The sequence below is a fragment of the Mucor mucedo genome (assembly GCF_025094135.1).
Source record: "Mucor mucedo strain NRRL 3635 chromosome Unknown EV154scaffold_10, whole genome shotgun sequence".
In the NCBI taxonomy this organism is placed as follows: domain Eukaryota; kingdom Fungi; phylum Mucoromycota; class Mucoromycetes; order Mucorales; family Mucoraceae; genus Mucor; species Mucor mucedo.
Genome location: NW_026252294.1, coordinates 236,542 through 257,370, shown reverse-complemented (window position 1 = coordinate 257,370; position 20,829 = coordinate 236,542). Strand labels below are relative to the sequence as shown.

Here is a 20,829-nt window from a genome sequence, read left to right as displayed (position 1 = left end):
ATCTCTTTTCATCTTGTTACTCGATGAACTTTTTTGAATCAGGGAGATGCTGAATTCTTTTATCAAGTGTAACTTTAAGCCGTAATCAAGTGAGCCATAAGCCATTATATTAATAGATTGGGATAGGTTCCTTTTTTTGGCAACAAAGAAAACGAAATATATCTGACGTCGTACATTAATGACGAGTTGCTTCTTTAAAGGTCAACTTTTTTTTTTGATGGCCCGCTTTTATTACTCCAAGTTACAATAGCTGCATAGGTTTAATACATGATTCAAATACACCTATAGTTGATCCGTATTCTTGATGCCACAAGGTACACAAACTAAAAAAAGAAGTAAATAAAAAAAAAAAAAGTATTTTTAAACTAGTAGAGGAGAGGCTTATTTAGATAGCTACATTGTGTAACGTCAACTAAAGCCAAATAGAAAAAAAAAAAAAAAAAGTAAGTTCTGCTTTTCTTCATCTCTTTTCTCATCATCGCAAACATGTCTGAAAACCTTATCGCTTCCCTCCAAGTTGGTCGTAGTACCTCTTCCATGCCCATTGAAGAATACAGAGCACGTAAGGTCGCTCTTGTTACTGGTAAGTTCTTATCTTGGTTTTTCTTTTGAGAGTAAGGTTACTGATTATGGTTGATAGGTGTTACTGGTCAAGATGGTTCTTACTTAACTGAATTCTTGTTGGAAAAGGGTTATGAAGTCCATGGTGTTATTCGTAGATCTTCCTCTTTCAATACTGGTCGTATTGAACATATTTATAAGGACAGACATGACCAAGGTAAATACTACATAGTCCGATCTTAATTACAGAATATTGACGATCCCCCCGTTTTAATAGGCGTCAAGTTCTTCCTTCACCACGGTGATTTGACTGATTCTACCTGTCTTGTTCACATCATTTCTCAAATCCAACCCACAGAAGTCTATAACTTGGCTGCCCAATCTCATGTCAAGGTTTCATTTGATATGTCAGAATATACCGGTGATGTTGATGCTCTTGGTACTCTTCGTCTTTTAGATGCTATCCGTACCTGTGGCTTAAGTGACCGTGTCCGTTTCTATCAAGCTTCCACTTCCGAACTTTACGGTAAGGTTGCTGAAACACCCCAAAAGGAAACCACTCCTTTCTACCCTCGTTCTCCTTATGGTGTTGCTAAGCTTTATGCTTACTGGATCACTGTCAACTACCGTGAATCCTACAATATGTATGCCTGTAACGGTATCCTTTTCAACCACGAATCACCCCGTCGTGGCCGTACCTTTGTCACACGTAAGATTACACGTGCAGTTGCTGATATTCATCTTGGTCGTCAAGACTGTCTCTACCTTGGTAATATTGATGCTAAGCGTGATTGGGGACATGCCCGTGATTATGTTGAAGGTATGTGGCTCATGTTGCAACAAGATCAACCTCAAGACTTTGTTTTGGCTACCGGTGAGACCCATACAGTTCGTAGCTTTATCGAGAAGGCTTTCAGAGTCACTGGTCGCACAATTGTTTGGGAAGGTGAGGGTGTTAATGAGATTGGTAAAGATTCAGAAACTGGCAAGGTCCGTGTCCGTATCGATGCCAAGTATTTCCGTCCTGCTGAAGTAGAGCTCTTATTGGGTGACCCAACAAAGGCAAACACCGAAATGGGTTGGAAGCGTAAGGTCACTTTCGATGAGTTAGTAACCGAAATGGTTGTTGCCGATATTGAAGGTGGTCTCAACTCCTCAACATTAATGTAAACTTTTAGACTTTTCTTTTCCCCCCAAAACCCCCCCTTTTCCCTATATATCACTCTTTTTTTGTACAATAATTTTTTTTTTTTCACAAAAAAGACAAAAATAAATTCGTTCTAGGCGTTCATATTCTTGGCGTTATTTTAATAGACATTTGTATTAGATCCGAGTTCCTCTTCATAATATTAAAAAAATTAAAAATTATCGTGGATTTATTTAAAACATGTATGGCAAAGTGTAACATAGGATCTATCTTGACCCATAACACCGTGTCTTATCAACACTTTTTGATTAAAATTATGTCTTGTCGGGGATGTCCTAAAATGCGCCGTTTGTATTATTATCTAATATATGAAAACAAATTTCTTTATTTAGTTTAAATCCCTAGGATGATCGACGGTTGAAATTATAGACCGATGATTTTGTAAACTCAGGGTCCGTAATTTATTCTAAATAAAATGATATCATTAACACTTAATCAGTTACGCCCCTTTGCCCGGATCTAAAGAGTTACATAAAAAAAGAAGGAGATGTCATGTACATTTTTCTTTTATCGTGGTAATTCATGTCACAAAATGAAGACAAAACAAAGTTGGCGATTTCATAAATATTTAACATCTAGCCTTTGTTTTATTAAACAAGTGCCACAGTTTTTTTAGCTTTAATTTTTAGTAGAAAATAGATTAGCTTTTTTCGATTGTCATTATTTTTTTATAAACAACACCTATCAAAGCCGCTCCGTTTAGGAAAAAAAAAATGATGCCATCATGGTAATTTCAAAGCCGACGATCAATGCCCAACCAGTAATGGGCCTCACACGTTGCCTATGCATCATCTTGTGATGTTAGTTTTCAATTTGAGTCAATATATGTCAAAATAAAATATTAAAAACGATTTTTTTCTATTCAGGTGTACAAGTTAACCGTAGATCAACAGATAAGAAACAAATTTTATTTTTCGCAGTAATCATGATATCATTGTCTTAGAGCTGAGATCTGATTATCCTCATATCCACCAATAAAATCATTTTAAACATTTGACTTTATTGGCTAGATTTTACAGTTTTGCAGCCCTAATGAGAACTTTTATTGTAGTGTAATTGTGTAGCGTAACTGACTGGTCCATATAGTAAGAACGTATCAAGACAGAGTGATAGCCGTACCCGCTATTATCGTTATCCAAAGTGCTCTAGCTTAAACTGTTACGTGATATATCGAGTAGTACATTGCATTACTCGACCTATTTATAAATTAGATACAATTCGTCGATTAATATATTTAACTCTTTTATCTCTCACAAACCAAGTCTAAGTTTATACATTATAAGAAAGAATCAGTTCTCCTAAGGATTTGCTAAGGGCAGTTAGAATGTAGTTAATTGAAGTCGGCATTTTCTACATTTCCCCAAGTTTTTAGCCAATAATATCGCTTCATTGATACATAACGTTGCAGTTTGCTTTATTTTTCCGTTTTTCAAAAATTGAAAAGTTTGCTCTTCACAAGATATTTCAGCATCAAATACGTCTTGTAGTGAGAATGGTGGCATCGCACCTCTTGTTACAAGCGGCAGGTCTAGCTGTTTGAATTTGATCTTGTCGTATAGAGAGGTATGCCATAATCATCAGTAGCCGCACAGTCCGATGCAACTGTCCGCAAAACCCCGCTTGAATTTGGTGTCCATTGCAAAATGGGTTGTTGATATACGCATACTTGATCCAACTACAAGCACTATTTTAGCGCTGTGAAACTTATTCATCAAACTAAATTTATAATTCGATTTCTCTTAATATATATAAATATGCAAACTGATAGTTAGAATAGAACCCTCTCAATATTTTAATCTACTTTTACTCTTAATAACACTCTATAAACAGTCTCATAGTATTCTATTGTTTGTACATTTATCTTTCGATCCTCAACTATCGCAGCAGTAATGAATCGTATAATTTGAGGTTGGCAAACGCATAAATTCCATTACGTTGACAATATCGGTTATGTATGTACGAGCAATGACTAAATCTAGAGTGTGAATGTTTATTGGTGTGTTAATATTAAGCACAAATGGTTGACTGAGCTAAGCAAAACAAAAAGGTGCTATATACTACTTGCTTCCTGCCTACCAAACTCATAGCTTCCCCTAAAATATTTTAAGTTATTTTTAAAAAAAAGCGTATTAAGCTCATGAAAGATGACACGTGCTAGAATGGAAGACCCAGTTAATGTTTATACATTCACTTTGTTTCGTAAAGGGGACTAGTTTACAATCATAAACAAGAAACAATCCTACGCAACATCGACTTGCCTCTCAATTAATATCATTTTGAAGGTTTAGAGCAAAGATATGGATAGCCAGAACATGATGTATCATAGTCCTTATACAAAAGAGAGTGGACTTATTGCTTCTCGAAGGCTTATTAAGCTGCTCTTTCAAGACACACATCCTACCGAGAAAGACATAGCTTTGACAATATATGGTTGCTCTAGTGACTCGCAGCCATTTAATTACAAGAAAGAAAAGACAAAAGAGCACTAAACTGTTATTTACGGAAATCTTCTAGGTATATATTTGTCTATGCCTAGAGTGCGCAAATTGTTACACTTTGGCAGTGACTTGATAGATGATTCATATATATATACGACAATGTACTGAAAAATAAGACATGTGATGGCATTGAGCAGGATTAATACAGGCTTACATCAACTATTTTGATAAATATATCTTGTCATGTAAGCGAATAATAGGGCTTTATTCATATTTTCCAAACGAGAAATTTATGCCTCTTTCTTTTTCTTCACTTAACCAATGTCTTTTCCATCAAGCTCAGGTAGTCAATCGAGATCAAAAAGTCAATTTAATACAAAGATGAAGACTTCGCCTAATGCATCAAACGTAAAAAACCTAGGAAGGCCTAAAATTTATCTGCAACATACGTGCTATATTTGTGGTAATGCTATGAGTGGTGGCACACAAACTATCAACCATATTAAAGCTGTTCATGGTTATGAAATCCCTTCGCGCGCTGTTGGTTATAAGAGACCTCAAGATAATGATCAAGAGTACGTTCGCGATATGTCTAATGCCGATGTATTACACTACGCATGCCCCTCGTGTTGGTTTCATTGTCCCGAAGATGATTTGGAAGCTCTTAATGAACATACTCGAGATGAACATGATCCCGTAAAAGTGGACATCACCAAAGATAATGATCTCGTTTCGAAACGCCCAACCAGGATGCGCTCTAATAGTGCTTCAAGTAACCGTTCAAATAGCCTTCCCCGTAGCGCTCCAATTGAACAGTCTGATGTTAATCAAATAAATCAAAAACTCGACGAATTGATTAAACTTTTCAGCAAATTTTACAAGCAATAACAACATAGCAAAACGTAAACGATTACTTGTACTTGCTAGTGCTTTTTTAAAATAAATAGTCAATTACATCATCAATTTACGCTGTTATCATACTTTATAAAATTGGATTCATCTTTGTGGTTTTTTCTCCTTTTCCTTGAAGCCTCGTTTGACTTGTTATCATGTTTGCTTCTTTTGATCACCTCTCATTTTTTTAAACAGCAGTGCCTCTTGTTTTCGGTAACTTTTCCCCGCTCTAAAACACCAACCAGCATTAAATATACTTATCTCGTTCTACTGAGCCTTTACTTGCAGTTGACTTGTTTAATATCCAAACAAATCAGCGTTTTAATCACTTGGTCTTACCCCATCTAATGACACCAGACCTTGGGTAAATAATACTTTTTTTTAAGAATAAAGTACTTTGATCATTTTTTATATACATAGCTCGTTAATTCATTAACTATGATTCATTAATAGATTTTTACCTACACGATTAAATATCAAAAAAGGAAAGAATTCCGTTGTAAATTATTATTTATTCAGAGTAACACAATCAGACGTAGTACACTATGTAGCACACAAAGAAGTTCGAGGACCCTAAATTAGATTTTCTTCCATTGGGCATATAAATGGTTATAGAAGCACTTGGAAAATCAAAGTTAATATCATGAGGGCGCACAGTATAAATGTAATTTTACAATTCACTACCAAATTTTTGTAGGGGTATTATTGTTATATAGGCTACTATTTTTGTTGTGAATTTACGCTCATAAATAGAAGAGAACAGCGGAAGGCTGTCTTGTTATTATGTTGTGTAAAACCAAATTTCTTAACTGGGTGTTACAGACAGGCTAGTTATAGTAAAATTTATCAAATATTAATGTCCATATATATATAACAAAAAGAACAACGGTGGGTAATTTGTTCTATTGGTATTGTCTTTTTTGGACAACCTTTTCTTCTTTTATTTTATTGTAACGTAAGGTTTTTGAAATAACGATACTTCCAACACATGAATCTGGAGAAGTATCTAGCACTTGAAAAACAGATCCCACATGTGCGCGTGCAAGCTCTCTACCCGACATGTAGCTGAGATAATCCCTTGAAAGATATTGACTCAGTAACCATTCTACTGACATAATTCGACTTTCTGGAGTCACCCATAGCGTCCACATGCTTATCGTCCATGATACAAAAATAAACCCCGCATAAAAATAGAATGGCCATTTCCACATCACCCGATATTGGAAATAACCGGCATTTTTGTAATGAGATGTAATTGGTGTTGTATTTTGAGGCGCTTCATCATTGTTATAATCACACAAAACACGTGTTGCCACTGTTGTTAAAGTTTGAATTCTATCTTTTATAAGATCTATACTTTTTGCGGGAATTAAGGCGTTTTGAAAATAAGTATCCGTCAGCTCTCCACCCATTAACCAGGTCATAACAGGGTTTCTATAATCTTCAGATGTAGAGGCCAATAGACCGAAAGTTGATACTAGCACTGCAGGAAGACCATAGCCAGATGACGTGTAAGGCGTAATATCCGAAGTTCTCTCGGTGTAGCAGTACGTATTATTACACAGTGATAGCGCAGAAGCATAACCAGATATTATAGAACAATTCATCCAGCTATGTACCGGTATGTTTGCATTGTTAACAAGCTTGCTCGTTGAAATTTCATCATTTAGGGATATCGTTACTATAGTCTCCCAAGTTGAGTTATTGTTTGTGATAAACGGCACAACATTACTATAAGCAAGGTCGGACGAATTAAAGGGATTACCGCATGATACGTCTGTAAAAGGCAGTATGCGATCGAATCTTGAGGTACCCCGAAGCGTTGCAGGTATCCCTCTGTCGTAAAATTCATTGGTATGTGATGTGTTCCGATTAATTAGACTATTATAGATATTGAGTGACATACCAATACGAACGCCTTCCATTGTTTTGCTCGATGTAACACCATGACACGTTGTGAAATTAGGCGTGAAAGATTGGAAAGTCGATCTGGAGGATATGTAGCAGACGCTCATAGAAACCACAGCTAGCTGTTTTGACGCTACACTAATGCACACTACTGCTAAAATTAAAACAATAGTAGCCCAGCCATCTCCGGCCGTAAGTAAAGGAATATGAGAAGGCAAGTGACCGCCTATTACGGTAACAAGCTGGCAAAACCCCACACCTCGGTATTTCATCACCGTGTATGTGATACCGACAAGAGCCTTCATCATCACTGCAGCTCCACAACCGCCGATAATAGTTGACATAACTGAAACAACAACTTTTGCTCGGTTTGATTGAGCGCCCTCAGTTGTAGATGCAGTCCACTTGTATAGGTACTCTTGATAGGCGTGCAGAAAACAAAATATAATTCCAATAAAAGCAATAAGAGTCCACGTAATGAAATCTGACCTACTAATGTATCCCGAGGATGTGATAGTTTCTTGCTCGGAATGTTGGGTCTCTTGGTCAGTGTTTTGTGTCTCCCTCTTTTCCAATTTGAATTCATTAATAAGCATGTCATTTTTTTCCATGATGAGTAATTGAAGAATAAGTAAGCAAAAGAGAAACAACCACGCCTCTATGCGTTGTCGATTTACCATGGCCACGGTTTCTTGTATGACATGCTTAGCTGTCTACGATTCGTTGCCGGGGTTTTATGGTAGGACTCAAACTTTACCTCGTAACACATGTATCCCTTTTATTATGGGCCGTTAATTCATTCGATCTCTCCTAAATTATCACACACACGAAGTATACAATAAAAATTGTATAGCTAATAGAAACCTTTACAAACTAAGACATGTATGCAATTGAAATCACAGTGGATACATAAAATAATCATTGAAAAAAAAATCGTGGTTTGTTTCACACTCACTTCGTGCTTAAGAATTCCCAAGAAGAACATCCATTTAGCATACCGCATTTCCATCTGATTGAACTTGAATTTCTAAAATATGTGGCAAATGTTCACCCTGAAAGGTTAAATATATCCCTTGAATGCCGTTGTGCTAAATTTTATGTACGCTGAGCGCACTCTATGATTAAACCCCTATAAGGAATTTTGATTTGTTTACCACGTTCTGTACTTTTTTTAATTGTATTTCTACAGTTTGCATAAGACAGAAAAAAGAAAAAGTCATATTAAGGAGACTCACCCTGAACATCATTCCCATATTCCTGGTTTTTTTAAGATTTAGTATAAAAAAACGAGACTTTTTCAAACTTTAAGTACTCATCATCAAAATGCGCTCAGCTGTCATCCTCTTTATTGCTTTCACTTGCTCTTTTCTTACTCTCGCCAACGCAAATTCTATAGCAGACAATGTTCAGTTGTCGTCTGCAGGTCCTTCTAAAAGAAATGTAGGTGGAAATAGATATCGAAATACAGGTTCTGGTGCCTCCAATGTTAGGTTGGCACATGCCAAAAAATTTAAGAAGCCAAAGTTCAAGAAAGGTCTTACTGACGACATTCTGGATCTTCTTGGTGGCGGTAAAAAGGGAGGACTTCTATAGGCACGATTGAAGTCTGACGCTTATATTTATGTATCCATTTTATCATAATAAATTAATTCATTGTCATAATCAAACTTTGTTATAATGGGGATAGTTATGTCCGTACATGTGCTGATAGCTTATAATGTCGAAAGTCTAGGTACACTTACACTATAAAACTCATATTCATATACATATTCGACCTGTCAGGGCTGTCCATACACCTAAATATGCAGAACTGTAAGTCAATTAAGCTACAACTAACCGCACTAATGAAGGACGGTTTCACCAGAAAGGATTAGTTGGAAGACAACGCGATTTTACAATCTTTGAACGCTAAAATGTGATTTTTTTTTTCAGAAGTGACGATTTGAATGACTCCTTTTAGGAATAAAAGGAGTATATGCTCTTAATTCCTATGCCAAAATGCGTCGTTACTCTTGTACTCCTTTTTACTTATAGATACCCCACATTGCGCCTTTTTTTTTCTGTAAGGTTGCACTACGTCATATCGTTTATATAAAACTATTGTATGCACATTTCTCATGCAAAGGCGGTAACATATATTTCGTGTATCGGAGTGTATAACGCTTAAATAGATTATGAATGCAAACGATTTATATTGTAAGAAATTAATGAGAAGTTCTTTGTAAGAACTGAACTTTTGGGTTTTTACTTTTTTTTTTTTAGCTTGGCTGATTTATGAGCCAAATGTGACTTTTGATTCATAATCAGGATATCATTGGGCAAATGGAGGCTGAAACGAGTAAATAAATATGCCTTTAAGAAAAAAAATTTTCTTTACCACTTTTAATCTTTCTTTAATACCGTCTTTTTCATTAATAAATAATCGCCTTCAAGGATATTTTGAAAATACACCATAAAAAGATAAATTAAAGAAAGACCATATACAGTTAAAAAAAAAACGTTTTATTGAATTTGTTGAGAGAGTTTTTAAATTTACCCTTGTTACAACTGTTAAAATGACAAGTGCTATTCCCTTTCCATTACGCGATCCTCAACTCAAAGACGAAGGAAAACCCAAACAATTCCAACCTAATCTCAATGTCAAGTTAATTTGTCCCGATTGTAAAAATGATCCACCACAGATTGTCGAAGAATTCGCCTCGGGTGATCTTGTGTGTGGTGATTGTGGTTTGATCCTCGGTGATCGTATTATTGACACTCGATCTGAATGGAGAACTTTCGCAAACGACGAAGGCGACGTATGTTATCTTTAGAAATGAAAAGAAAAAAAAATATTTTTCTTCTTATTAACAGTAACGTTAGGATCCATCTCGTGTCGGTGCAGCAGCTAATCCATTGTTAGATGGTAACCAGCTAGATACAGTTATCTCTAGAAGAGATGGCGGTTCTGGAACAGCCAAGGATCTCAACAAAGTGCACGGCAGAGCAACTGCAATTAAGGGTGAACGTAATCTTGTACAAGCTTATAAAGAAATCAGTGCCATGTGTGATAGTATTTCACTATCCAAGATCGTAAGCGATACAGCCAAACAACTTTATAAGCGTGTGGAGGATGAAAAACTTTTACGAGGTAAATCCAGTGATGCCATTATTGCAGCCTGTATCTTTATTGCCTGTCGTCAAGAAAAAGTCGGCCGTACCTTTCGAGAGATTTGTGCATTAACCCGTGTTCCTAAAAAAGAAATCGGTCGTTGTTACAAATCACTGCAATCGAAATTACAAACCAACACAACCATTATGAACTCAGAGGATTTGATGCTTCGTTTCTGTTCGAATCTTCAATTACCAAACTATGTACAAAAAGCCGGTATCGATTTGGTTAAACGTGCAAAAGAGGTCGGAACACTTGCAGGCAAGTCACCTATTTCAGTCGCTGCAGCTTGTATCTACCTCGTTTCTTATCTTTATCGCCAACCAAAATCAACAAAAGATATTGCTCATGTTGCAGGTGTTTCCGAAGTGACAATCAAGAGTGCCTACAAAACTCTGTATGCTGAACGTGATAGTTTGGTCGATTTGGAATCATTGAGACAAAAAACAAACGGCGAAGGTTTAAGCTTTGAAGATCTCGCTTTACCTTAAATAACCAAAAAGAAGAAGAAAAAATGAAAAGAAAAAAAAAGAAACCCCCCCCCCCTTTATTGTGCATATATATTATCTTTTCAAACTCTCAACAAACTTTAGAAACGGTATGAAAAAAAAAATTAGTAATCCCCTTCCCCCTTATAGCAGTCATCAAGTTTCTATTATTGTATATAAAACACATTGCAAAAAAATATCTTGACAATAATAATAATAAAAAAATATATATGCTTGTTAATGAAAAATTGGATATTTAGTACTAGATCAGTGCACTCGAAATGTCAAATAATTACAAGTTGCATTCAAAAATAGATTATGGCTGATCGATACTGTTTAGTCGCTGATCAGCTTGTTGTGTAAAACCACACTAAATAACAACAAATATTGGATCGAATCGGGGGTTGGGTAAAATCAGAGGGCAAAAAAAAAAACGTAGCTTTTTCCATCTATAGTAACCACGCTGTTCTCTGAAGCATAAGGTAGGACAAGTGTAGTACATGGCGGAACTTAATACTTCTTCTTATAGAATAAGAACACCGTATGTATGCCCCTTAATAACTGGTTACTCTACCTCAAAAGAAAGAGCCTTGGTCATGTTGCATGCAAATATTTGTTATTTATTGGTAATTAATGGAGATAATAAGTGATAGATATATAAAGGATAATACAATAATAAGGGATATAAATAGTACAATAGGCTCAAGTGATTACAACCCAAATCTTTTCTTGTACATCAAGTAAGTAGGCGATGATGGTTCATCTTCCTCTCGAACATCATTATATACTCCTTTTGTAATGATCGGTAGAGGCCTGCTGCTCTTGTGGTTGTATTGGCTATAGCGTTCAATGATACTAGGAGAAATGAGGGGTCCTAAAACTGCTCCAGTAGGTGATGGTGTAATGCTTGATGCAGAAGAATAGGCAGAAAGTTGAGGAGCTTCAGCCTGCTGTTGAGTTACAATAGGAGCTAATTTCTTGTTTCGACGAATCAATAGAGATTCTTTTTCTTGGTCGTCAAATGTCAAATTTGTACAACGAAGAGGAAGAGCTGCTACACGATAAATCTCTGGAGAAACATTATTTACCATGCTGTAAATAGATACTACTCTTGTTGAATTGGTTTCATGAGGTGTCTTTGGTGATAAAATAGCGGGCGATGAAGATGGGGAAGAAGAAGGCGATGCATATTTAGTGATACGACTTTGAATGGCAGCAATCCAATTTTCCATGTCAGTTTCTGATTTACATTCTATAATCCAAGGTCGAGACATGCTTCCAATAGTGTACTTTTGAGGCTCTAATCTAAAGCAAAAAGGACGTTGTGTGGTAGGAGCAGGAATGACTTGGCACACACTCCTCAGGTTTAATATTTGTGATGCAGTATCTGAATGCTAAACAAGAAGAATTAGTACGGTTTTGTTTATATTGAAGCATTTGACATATTACCTCATCTTTATAAAAACGTAATTCAGAATCGAGCAAGACGAAGAATCTTGATATCCAACGAGATCTACCGAAAGGCAAAGGAATCATTTTGGTTAGCCAGCCAGCAACTGGTGTACAAGTAATGGTATTAGGACAAGACATAATTGGGATAATTGTTTTTGATGAGAAGAAAAACATAAATAAATATCAAATCCTATTTATACCAAAAAAATAAAATAAACGCCATTTCATTATTACTGGTTCTGTTCTTATTTTGGCATTTCCTCCTAATAACTCCACAACTAGATATTACCTCAGAAAAAAATCGCCCCTTTCTTTGCTCTCTCTTTGAATTCTTTAGGCACCAAAAGATTCGTTTTGATCAGGGTCTTTGATATCTACGGACTTTTATATATTACACAACATCCAAGGGGATTACATGCGGGGCCGATCCAACATTAACACACACTAACTATAGAATCGGATATTTCCATTTTCAACATGATGGCGATATATTGGTGATGCTTGCTGTAATTGGCGTTACAGCTTTTATTTCTCATCATGTTACAGTCATGATCCCCTGATTTATAGGAGTCATACTTTATATGTAATCATGACATACTTTTTGCTTCACTAATGGCTGGTACATCATTTCATATTGTTTCTCACCCCTATGCAGCGACGCTTTGGCTTTCGATTTGGGAGTGAACAAGATCGACACCATTCTCCTCTCCCCTTCTTAACCGATGGAAGGAGTTGATTCATAATGTATATCACCAATCAGATATTTATATCTATTATTATTATAGTCAACAGCCGTATATTTAGTCATTCCTTTGTCCAATCATGTTTACTAGATATTGTTATTATTATTTTTACTACGACTACATATATTTAATCAATGTGCTCATTTGAGTATTTGACAGCATCTAATCAATATGCTGTGTTGTATGATTTAAGTAGGCGAATGATCATATGTAAAAAAAACGAACTTTATTATTAGCTATAACGAGATTCGAACTGACCTAATGTATATCAACCTCATTTTAACCCCATCTATAAGGTTATTGTTCATACTAAAACTAATAGGGGCTCAAAATCCCCAACCCCCTCTCTTGTCCCATGATGACACTACTATTTTTTTCGAGATTCGCCGAGAGGCGCTTTTTGTCAGAAACGCCATTTTAATTTAGACAGCCATTTTTGAAATCCAAATGTTGAAAAAGAACAATAGAATCATTTTTTGTCGGTATATTAAATAAATGTATTGGTGCTTATGTTTATCACAATCCAGGCTGTAAAATGTAGCTCTATTACATATTATAATCATGGTAAAACTATTAAGCTTCTTTTCTTATTTTCAGTTTTTCGGCATTTTAATTGAAGTGGCACCGCATTGTTATTGTGTTCGCCTGTAAAGAGCAATTATATAATATCAAACTTCAGATGGTTGTACTGGTGTATAGTACCACCGGCATATTATACTTTACTCTCACAAAAAAAAAAAAGGTTAATTGAAACCAGAACGTCTATATAAAAATAGAATCACGCGCGTTTTTTGTGGGGCTATTTGTCATAAGAGAGACCTTTGCAGGAACGAACTTTTATATTTTTAAAAACCGATTTTTTTTTTCTTTCTTTTTAGAGCTTTCTTTATTTCTTTCTTACTTTAGTACTATCATGGTCCCCACAATAGCTGTTACTTCGCGTATATCGCTTGGTAATGTCACGGACGAAACTTTACCAGACTTGGTTGATCTGCATTCACGCGTATTTCCAGTCATTTACGGCGACAAGTTTTATCAAGAAGTAATGAATGCGGGAGAATTAGCTAAACTAAGTAAGACAACAACGTTTTTTATATAACGTATAAACATCTAACCTCTTTTGTAGTCTATTATGACAACCAATATGCAGGAGCCGTCTGTTGTCGCATTGAGCCATCCAAGTATGCTAATTATACTGCCAGAGTATACATGATGACCCTCGGCGTCCTTAAAAACTATAGAAATTTGGGCTTAGGTATGGGATACAAAGTTTTTCTCTCTCTATTTATACTGACTATATATCTACAGGTAGTGTACTGATTGATCATATAATGGAAAATGCCAGACGGGCGACAAATCCAATGATTACATCACTTTATTTACATGTCCAAACTGTAAACGAGCAAGCGATCCGATTTTACACACGTAATGGTTTTCGAATACAAGCCATTGTTCATGACTATTACAAATTGATAGAAAATCGTGATGCTTATATATTGACAAGACCTGTATTCCACATTTATGAATAACTGCGTGTAGATAATAAAATTATAATATGTATATATACGGTAGGGATTTTTTTTATATATATGTAAATAGTAGTAGATGATTAGAAAATAAGATCAAGTCTAAATCCAAAAATGCATGAAAATCTAATGTTATAATGTACTTTTTTTGTTTTTTCTTGTGTTTACTCGGTCTTCTCTTCAGCGACAACAGCAGTTTCCTTAGGTGCCTCGGCAGCAGCAGCAGCGGCAGCGGCAGCGGCCTCCTTTTCTTCCTTTTCCTCCTTCAACATGGCCTCAATCTTCTTTTCGGCATTCTTCTTATTTAATTCAGTCACCTTGGGTTGTTCAGCAATGTAGTATGCCTTACGTTCCTTCAACTTTAAAAGAGTAGCAGGGACTTCAGAGATTTTGGTAGGTACGGTGACCTTAATATCGAAGAAGGCTTCCATAGTGGCAAGGGGCAACTTGAGTACATCAGACTTCTTTTCCTTGGGATCTTTGGTCTTTTGTTGCTTGTTCTTCTTACCGCTGTTACCAGCAAAGAAAATATCATCGTCCTTCTTCTTGATAACCATACCTTCAAAAGCTTGAGCAACAACTGCGGGAGCTTCGGCAGCAGTAACAGTCTTGTTGGCAGAAGAAACGAAGCCTTCCAAAAAGATGGCGAGGTTATCGCAAAGAGCGATCTCACTTTCAAAAGCGGGTAAAGCAGCCAACTCAAGTTCTTGCTTGGCAGCTTCTTGACGCTTTTCATTTTCTTCTCGAACCTTACGAAGTTGTTCTTGTTCTCTCTTGAAATCTCTCAATTGGCGAACAAAAGTATAGTATTCATCATTGTTCTTACGATGTTCATCACGGAGAGTACGCATCTTGGTATACTCTTCATCTAATAATGTCTTGAGACGGTTACGCTCATCATAGAGGCCGTTACGGATCTCACGTTGCTTGGATTGATCAGCGAAAAGTTCCTTAAATTCGGCATCAAGTTGCTCGTAACGGTCACTTAATTTTTTAGCCTCAGATTCATCAATGTTTTTCTTGAGTTCATCATGAATAGATCTTTCGTTGTTGATAGCGCTTTGTTGATCATCAACACCTTCAACAGAGAGACGGTTACGCTTTAATAATGAAATCTCTTGGAGCATCTGATATATAAAAAGTTCAGATATGGGACCTTTCTATTACTCTTTTTTTTTTTTTTCTAGTACCTTCTTTTCCTCAACAATTCTAACACCGGCTTCGATCTTGTTTTCGAGTTCACTAATAAAATCACGCGCTATCAGAAAAAAAATACAAAACATAGATATAAAAGTACTTTACCTGATACGAGCATCAACTTCTTCGGTAGTCTTGAAAGGGATCTTGGTTTGGAAACCCTTGATAGAACCGACCTAAGCATGATTGGTTAATTACCATGGTAACACACTCATATGTTGCCCGCCCGAAAAAAATAATTACCTTCTTTCTAATAGAATCGTTAATAGCATCTAATTGTTCATAGACAGCCTTACGAGTCTTTTTGAGTTCGGCTTGCTTATCACGAATCTCGGCCAATTCGGCCTTAATTTCCTCGCGACGATTGCCATCATCCTTACCAGGCAACTTTGCAATCTTTTCTCTGACAGCATCCTAAACAATCAAGAACAGATGAGAAACTTTTCCTTCTGTGAGTGTAACAATAATAAGGCAATACTTGCGAATTGCTTTTGAATCTTTTCAATGTTGGCATTGACTTGTTCTAAAGTTTTCTTGTATTCTTCCTCATTAGGTTTCTTGACGTGGTCGGGAAGAACGGGAGCAGTAAGTTCAGACATATTTTATAGATGATAGGATGAAGAAGGAAGAGAGAAGAAAAAAAAAGTAAACAGAAACGTCAATTTTGGCTTTATTTGAGCGGTGATTCACCAGGGCCAATCAAATAATAAAATGTATTTTATAAGCCACAGTTTGATATCCAGAGAGAAAGAGTTCTAACGCACCCGCATTTTTTTTTTTTTTTCATATTTTTGTTTGACAATTAAACAATGGGTAAAAAAGCATTCATCGACAAAAAGGCTGCAAAGCATTTCCACGTAGTACATAGATCCCAAAAGGATCCTCTTATCAATGACTCTGAGGCTCCTGATCGTGTCCTCCAAGAGGTCTTACCTATTAATATGATGAAGGTATTTGTAATCAGACTTTGATAGATCTAATGCCGAATGCTCATATATTTATTTAATTATCCAGCACAAAAGTCAAGCCGAGATTGATCGTGTTAAGGTTAAGCCTGAAAAGTTGACTCAAGACGAAATTGACCAGTAAGTCTATTTCTATGAAAAAAAAAAAAAAAAAAAAGAGAGAGAGAGAAAAAGCTAATCGTTGTTCCTTTTTCGTAGACGTATTGGCCAAGCAGCACTTTATGGTGTATTCTACGACGATACCGAATATGATTATACTCAACATTTAAAGCCTATCGGTGGCATCGATACCGTATTTTTGGAAGCACCCGGCAAAAAAGAAAAGCAAAAGACGATGGATTCCATGTTCAAGGATGACGATACTCACAGAGAGCAAAAGAACCCCAACCTTTTCCAGTTACCTACCGAAGTTTTACCTTCCAGTATCGAAATGAGTGTGGGTGTCATGAATCAATCTACCGGTCTCGATAATGGTCTCCAGCCTGATATGGACCCTAGACTTCGTGAAGTGTTGGAAGCTCTTTCAGATGATGAATATATCAAGGGTGATTTGGATGAAGATTTCTTTGAATCCCTTAATGCTGAAGGTGATCCATATGTTCCTGAGGAAGAAGAGGATGAAGAAGAATATTTCAACTCTTCAGATGAAGAGATCGAGGAATATTATGAAGACGAAGAGGAAGAAGAGGAGGGTGAGGGCCAAGGACCCAGTGGTGAAAACTACGATTGGCAAGCAGCTTTCAAAAAGTAAGAATTATTTCAGCAGGAATGATCTAGAAACGTAGAATTTTAACCCCCCTTACGTGTGATAGATTCAAATTAAATCAAAAACGTGGAGGATCTGATGATGAATTTGACGATGAAGTTCAATCCAAGGGAACCAGTTTTTCTGTTTCCTCTTCTACCATGCATCGTAACTCACAGCTTCGTTTATTGGATGATAGATTTGAAAAGATCGAAGAGGAATATGCTGAGCTTGACGAAGAGAGCGATTATGAAAGTGGTGAAGAACAAGAAGAACGTGCTGATTTCGATGCTATTTTGGATGACTTCTTAGATAAATATGAAATTGTCGGTAGAAAGATGCAACCCAAGATGGAAGGTATCACTTCTGCAGCAAAACTTGACACTGTCCGTCAAGGTTTATTAAAAACACATATCCACGAAGAAGAAGAACGCGAACCAAGAGCAAAACTCACACAAGCAGCTCTTCAACCTAGATTGGAAAGACCTGAAATGAGAAAGAGAGAGACTTGGGATGTTCAAAGTGTGATTTCTACTTACTCAAATCTGGAAAATCATCCTTCTTTAATTAATGATAAGGGTCCTTCAAAGAGAATCAGAATCGATCCTAAGACTGGTATGCCTGTCTTGATGGAAGTTGAACGTAAACAAAAGCCACCAAGAAAGAACAGACATGCAGTAGAAGAAGAGGAGGAGGAGGAAGAAGAAGACGAAGAAGAAGAAGAGGAAGAATTAGAAAATAAGGGTGCACCTAGAACCAAAGAAGAGACAAAGGAAGAAAAGAAGGCACGAAAACAAGCTGTTAAGGAAGCTAAAAAGGTATGACACAATTTATTAACTATGCCACACACGCACATATTTAATTCATATCTTATTTTCAGAACCGTCGAGAAGAGAAGAAGACCACAAAGTCTGCATTCAAAAACGAAGAAGTTCGTCAAAAGAGAATTCTTCAACAAGTACGTCAAGCAAAGGGCGCTACTCATATCCCTTAAACTAGAAACATATATTATAAAAACACTATTCATTTAAATATCACAAACTGTTTCCTGTAAATCTTTATTATATTACCTGCGTAACAATTCATTAATGGGTTCTCACGCTACATAATTTTTTTATTTTCCTATTTTCACATTGATAACTATCATGTTTTCAAATTTAAAGCATAAAAGATGATGAACAGAAATAGATACAATGGGTAATCTATAATTTGTAAATTACGGTGAAAAATCATTCACAGAAAGGAACGACTGTTTCACACGAGATAATTTGTGCCCCAAGCTTTTCTTCGCTTATAAAATTCTCGGCACCCAGCGCCATAATTTCTGGTTTTTCGGATTGGCCGGGAGCAAATTTAAGGTTACTCGGATTGTTTATGACCGGCTTTGCCGTCGTGACACAATTCCCTTTTTGGCTACAGAAAACGCTAAAAATAATTCTGAATGTTTTGATGTTTGTCTCGAAGGCCACGCATTCTTGTCATTAATGCAACAATAACCCAGATAAAACGAAAAAAAAGTTAGACGGGTAGAGTAAATATAGAGCAAAAAGATTAAGTTTATAAACACGAGTATCGGATGTTCATTGAACTTGCCGGCCATTGGTAAACCCACCGGTAAAATATTGGCCCATACTGACTGACAGATTTATATATAAAGGGAGCCTAAAATTGTACAGTAATTTATTTTTTTCTCTTGTTCCTTTTTTATTGATATTTTGTTCTTACATAATAATCAAATAAATAAAAAAAATGATTCAAAAAGCAAAACAACTTGCAACATCATGGCAATGGAATTGGTTACAATACCCTATGTTTGCAGCACTCGCTTTATTCGACATGTATTATATCCAGGAGCCAGCACTTTGGGCCAGAATCTTAATTGGCGTTGCTTTGTTGTCATCGCCATTTATACCTTATATTAGACGTTTCACCGTACCTGCCATGGTTATCTTCACCTGGCTTATCACCTTTTACGCCGTCAAGTTCTTTCCTAATAACATCAAACCCCAACACATCTTTGTTAATTTACTTCCTACCCTCGAACGAATCATTTACGGCGCTAATCTTTCCGAAATCATTTCGAAACATACCCACCCAGTTTTAGACATCATCGCTTGGATACCCTATGGTGTCATTCATTTTGCTTTCCCATTCATCTTTTCTGTTCTTTTGTTTATCTATGGACCACCAGGTTCTGTAGCTATTTTTGGTCAAGCCTTTGGTTATATGAATTTAGCTGGTGTCTTGACTCAACTTTTGTTTCCCACTTCACCACCATGTAAGTTTCTTTTTTATCAAAGGTCTTCCCCCCTTTTTTTTTTTCTAAAAAAAAAATTTAACCTAAAAATTTTCTTATAGGGTACGAGCTCAGTTATGGCTCCGCTCCAGCTGATTATTCGGTACATGGCCAACCAGGTGGATTAGCCAGAATTGACGATATCTTGGGTTTAAATCTCTATGGTACAACATTCGGTAACTCGCCTCTTGTCTTTGGAGCCTTTCCATCGCTTCATTCAGGATGCGCGACTATTGAAATGATGTTCCTTGCGTGGTTATGTCCCAGATTAAGACCTTATTGTGTATTCCATGTCCTTTGGATGTGGTTCGCTACCATGTATTTGACTCATCACTATCTTATCGATCTTGTGGGTGGTTCAATCTACGCTACTGTTGCATTTTTCTTTTTCCGTCAATACCTTCCAACTATTCGTCCTGACTGTCGCACCCGTTTAGACTACATTGATTCCGCTGTACCCGTGAAAGGCACCTTTGCAAACTTTTGCCGCTCAATTGAAATGGAAAAATTCGTCTCAACCTTAAAGATGCGTTCAACTGATGTAGAGGCTCCTTTGATGAAGGAAATTGATACGATGGAGGATCTCTCGGATGCAGAAGAGGACTCAACCAATTCCTATGATCATATCCCTCTTTTATCAGTTAGAAAATCACCCTTGACCGTGATGATGACACATGACGGTAGCTTTTCTTTACCATCTGCATCCACCTCTCCCACTTGCTCTGGGCCTCCTTCCCCAATGACCCCAGGCACACCTCACTGGGATTCATATCTGCAACACCAATATAAACAACAATAATTCACTCATATATACATATATGCATATATTTTACATACTTACATTTTAGACCTTTTATAATACATTTAGAATAATTTCCCCTTCGCCTAATACTTAATCTTAGCACTCTAATCCTCACACCCAAATCCTATTAATAAAACCCAACTAATTAGACTCATTGTCATACCACAATAATTAACTTGCACAATGAACCGCGCTTCTTTTATTATTATGATTCGTGCTTTGGAATAGTTCGGACTTTTTCAAATCCTGGTGCTCAATGAGACGAGTGCACTGGCTATTTCTCGGCCGTTTTTCTATAAAGGACGTTTCTCGCCAGTCGATTGGGCCTGGGCTGTACCAAGGTAGCTTTCTTCAGATCAAAGCACTACATCTGATAAAATAGAATATTCTATGATCGGGTCTTGCAGTAAATGACGTATTGGGTGACCCTGATTCATGCAGCTATAACAAAAAATA

At 36.5% G+C, this 20,829-nt stretch overlaps 10 protein-coding genes across 10 annotated transcripts; 7 read left to right on the top strand and 3 right to left on the bottom strand.

Annotated features, from left to right (window-relative positions):
- Window positions 1–486: 486 nt before the first annotated feature.
- On the top strand, window positions 487–1,731 carry EV154DRAFT_559291 (GDP-mannose 4,6 dehydratase; the record flags this gene model as incomplete). The annotated part of the gene is made up of 3 exons (XM_051605540.1): window positions 487–583; window positions 641–778; window positions 839–1,731. 3 exons carry the CDS (start codon window positions 487–489, stop codon window positions 1,729–1,731), a joined length of 1,128 nt encoding a protein of 375 aa, XP_051461949.1.
- A 2,907-nt stretch (window positions 1,732–4,638) lies between these two features.
- On the top strand, window positions 4,639–4,896 carry EV154DRAFT_398546 (uncharacterized protein; the record flags this gene model as incomplete). Its single annotated transcript, XM_051595235.1, has 1 exon — window positions 4,639–4,896. A coding segment is annotated over one exon (258 nt), but the record flags the coding sequence as incomplete, so codon positions are not given.
- A 1,106-nt stretch (window positions 4,897–6,002) lies between these two features.
- On the bottom strand, window positions 6,003–7,619 carry EV154DRAFT_477330 (uncharacterized protein; the record flags this gene model as incomplete). The annotated part of the gene is made up of 1 exon (XM_051598096.1): window positions 6,003–7,619. The coding sequence occupies one exon, from the start codon at window positions 7,617–7,619 to the stop codon at window positions 6,003–6,005; it is 1,617 nt and encodes a 538-aa protein (XP_051461947.1).
- Window positions 7,620–8,331: 712 nt separating this feature from the next.
- On the top strand, window positions 8,332–8,920 carry EV154DRAFT_477329 (uncharacterized protein; the record flags this gene model as incomplete). Its single annotated transcript, XM_051598095.1, has 2 exons — window positions 8,332–8,578; window positions 8,859–8,920. 2 exons carry the CDS (start codon window positions 8,332–8,334, stop codon window positions 8,918–8,920), a joined length of 309 nt encoding a protein of 102 aa, XP_051461946.1.
- Window positions 8,921–9,394: 474 nt separating this feature from the next.
- Window positions 9,395–10,895, top strand: EV154DRAFT_495184 (cyclin-like protein). Its single transcript, XM_051600009.1, has 2 exons — window positions 9,395–9,806; window positions 9,871–10,895. The coding sequence occupies exons 1-2, from the start codon at window positions 9,564–9,566 to the stop codon at window positions 10,648–10,650; spliced, it is 1,023 nt and encodes a 340-aa protein (XP_051461945.1). The 5' UTR covers window positions 9,395–9,563; the 3' UTR covers window positions 10,651–10,895.
- A 359-nt stretch (window positions 10,896–11,254) lies between these two features.
- Window positions 11,255–12,249, bottom strand: EV154DRAFT_599133 (uncharacterized protein). Its single transcript, XM_051607092.1, has 2 exons — window positions 12,097–12,249; window positions 11,255–12,041 (listed from the first exon to the last, which is right to left on the bottom strand). Exons 1-2 carry the CDS (start codon window positions 12,235–12,237, stop codon window positions 11,358–11,360), a joined length of 825 nt encoding a protein of 274 aa, XP_051461944.1. The 5' UTR covers window positions 12,238–12,249; the 3' UTR covers window positions 11,255–11,357.
- Window positions 12,250–13,689: 1,440 nt separating this feature from the next.
- EV154DRAFT_457638 (acyl-CoA N-acyltransferase) lies at window positions 13,690–14,384 on the top strand. Its single transcript, XM_051597414.1, has 3 exons — window positions 13,690–13,915; window positions 13,969–14,097; window positions 14,151–14,384. Exons 1-3 carry the CDS (start codon window positions 13,756–13,758, stop codon window positions 14,369–14,371), a joined length of 510 nt encoding a protein of 169 aa, XP_051461943.1. The 5' UTR covers window positions 13,690–13,755; the 3' UTR covers window positions 14,372–14,384.
- A 148-nt stretch (window positions 14,385–14,532) lies between these two features.
- Window positions 14,533–16,164, bottom strand: EV154DRAFT_559285 (uncharacterized protein; the record flags this gene model as incomplete). Its single annotated transcript, XM_051605539.1, has 5 exons — window positions 14,533–15,495; window positions 15,559–15,610; window positions 15,671–15,741; window positions 15,809–15,968; window positions 16,028–16,164. 5 exons carry the CDS (start codon window positions 16,162–16,164, stop codon window positions 14,533–14,535), a joined length of 1,383 nt encoding a protein of 460 aa, XP_051461942.1.
- A 210-nt stretch (window positions 16,165–16,374) lies between these two features.
- On the top strand, window positions 16,375–18,099 carry EV154DRAFT_413030 (Low temperature viability protein-domain-containing protein; the record flags this gene model as incomplete). Its single annotated transcript, XM_051595543.1, has 4 exons — window positions 16,375–16,515; window positions 16,580–16,650; window positions 16,729–17,277; window positions 17,343–18,099. The coding sequence occupies 4 exons, from the start codon at window positions 16,375–16,377 to the stop codon at window positions 18,097–18,099; spliced, it is 1,518 nt and encodes a 505-aa protein (XP_051461941.1).
- An 887-nt stretch (window positions 18,100–18,986) lies between these two features.
- EV154DRAFT_495176 (uncharacterized protein) lies at window positions 18,987–20,539 on the top strand. The gene is made up of 2 exons (XM_051600008.1): window positions 18,987–19,553; window positions 19,634–20,539. Exons 1-2 carry the CDS (start codon window positions 19,025–19,027, stop codon window positions 20,368–20,370), a joined length of 1,266 nt encoding a protein of 421 aa, XP_051461940.1. The 5' UTR covers window positions 18,987–19,024; the 3' UTR covers window positions 20,371–20,539.
- Window positions 20,540–20,829: the final 290 nt, after the last annotated feature.

Excerpts from the sequence above, each read along its gene's own strand:
- EV154DRAFT_495176 (XM_051600008.1), top strand. The coding sequence starts at position 19,025 with ATGATTCAAAAAGCAAAACAACTTGCAACATCATGGCAATGGAATTGG. Across the intron at positions 19,554-19,633 it reads GTTTCCCACTTCACCACCAT|GGTACGAGCTCAGTTATGGC; the intron begins GTAAGTTTCTTT and ends ATTTTCTTATAG.
- EV154DRAFT_599133 (XM_051607092.1), bottom strand. The coding sequence starts at position 12,237 with ATGTCTTGTCCTAATACCATTACTTGTACACCAGTTGCTGGCTGGCTA. Across the intron at positions 12,042-12,096 it reads TACGTTTTTATAAAGATGAG|CATTCAGATACTGCATCACA; the intron begins GTAATATGTCAA and ends CTTCTTGTTTAG.
- EV154DRAFT_495184 (XM_051600009.1), top strand. The coding sequence starts at position 9,564 with ATGACAAGTGCTATTCCCTTTCCATTACGCGATCCTCAACTCAAAGAC. Across the intron at positions 9,807-9,870 it reads TCGCAAACGACGAAGGCGAC|GATCCATCTCGTGTCGGTGC; the intron begins GTATGTTATCTT and ends CAGTAACGTTAG.
- EV154DRAFT_457638 (XM_051597414.1), top strand. The coding sequence starts at position 13,756 with ATGGTCCCCACAATAGCTGTTACTTCGCGTATATCGCTTGGTAATGTC. Across the intron at positions 13,916-13,968 it reads GGGAGAATTAGCTAAACTAA|TCTATTATGACAACCAATAT; the intron begins GTAAGACAACAA and ends CCTCTTTTGTAG. Across the intron at positions 14,098-14,150 it reads CTATAGAAATTTGGGCTTAG|GTAGTGTACTGATTGATCAT; the intron begins GTATGGGATACA and ends ATATATCTACAG.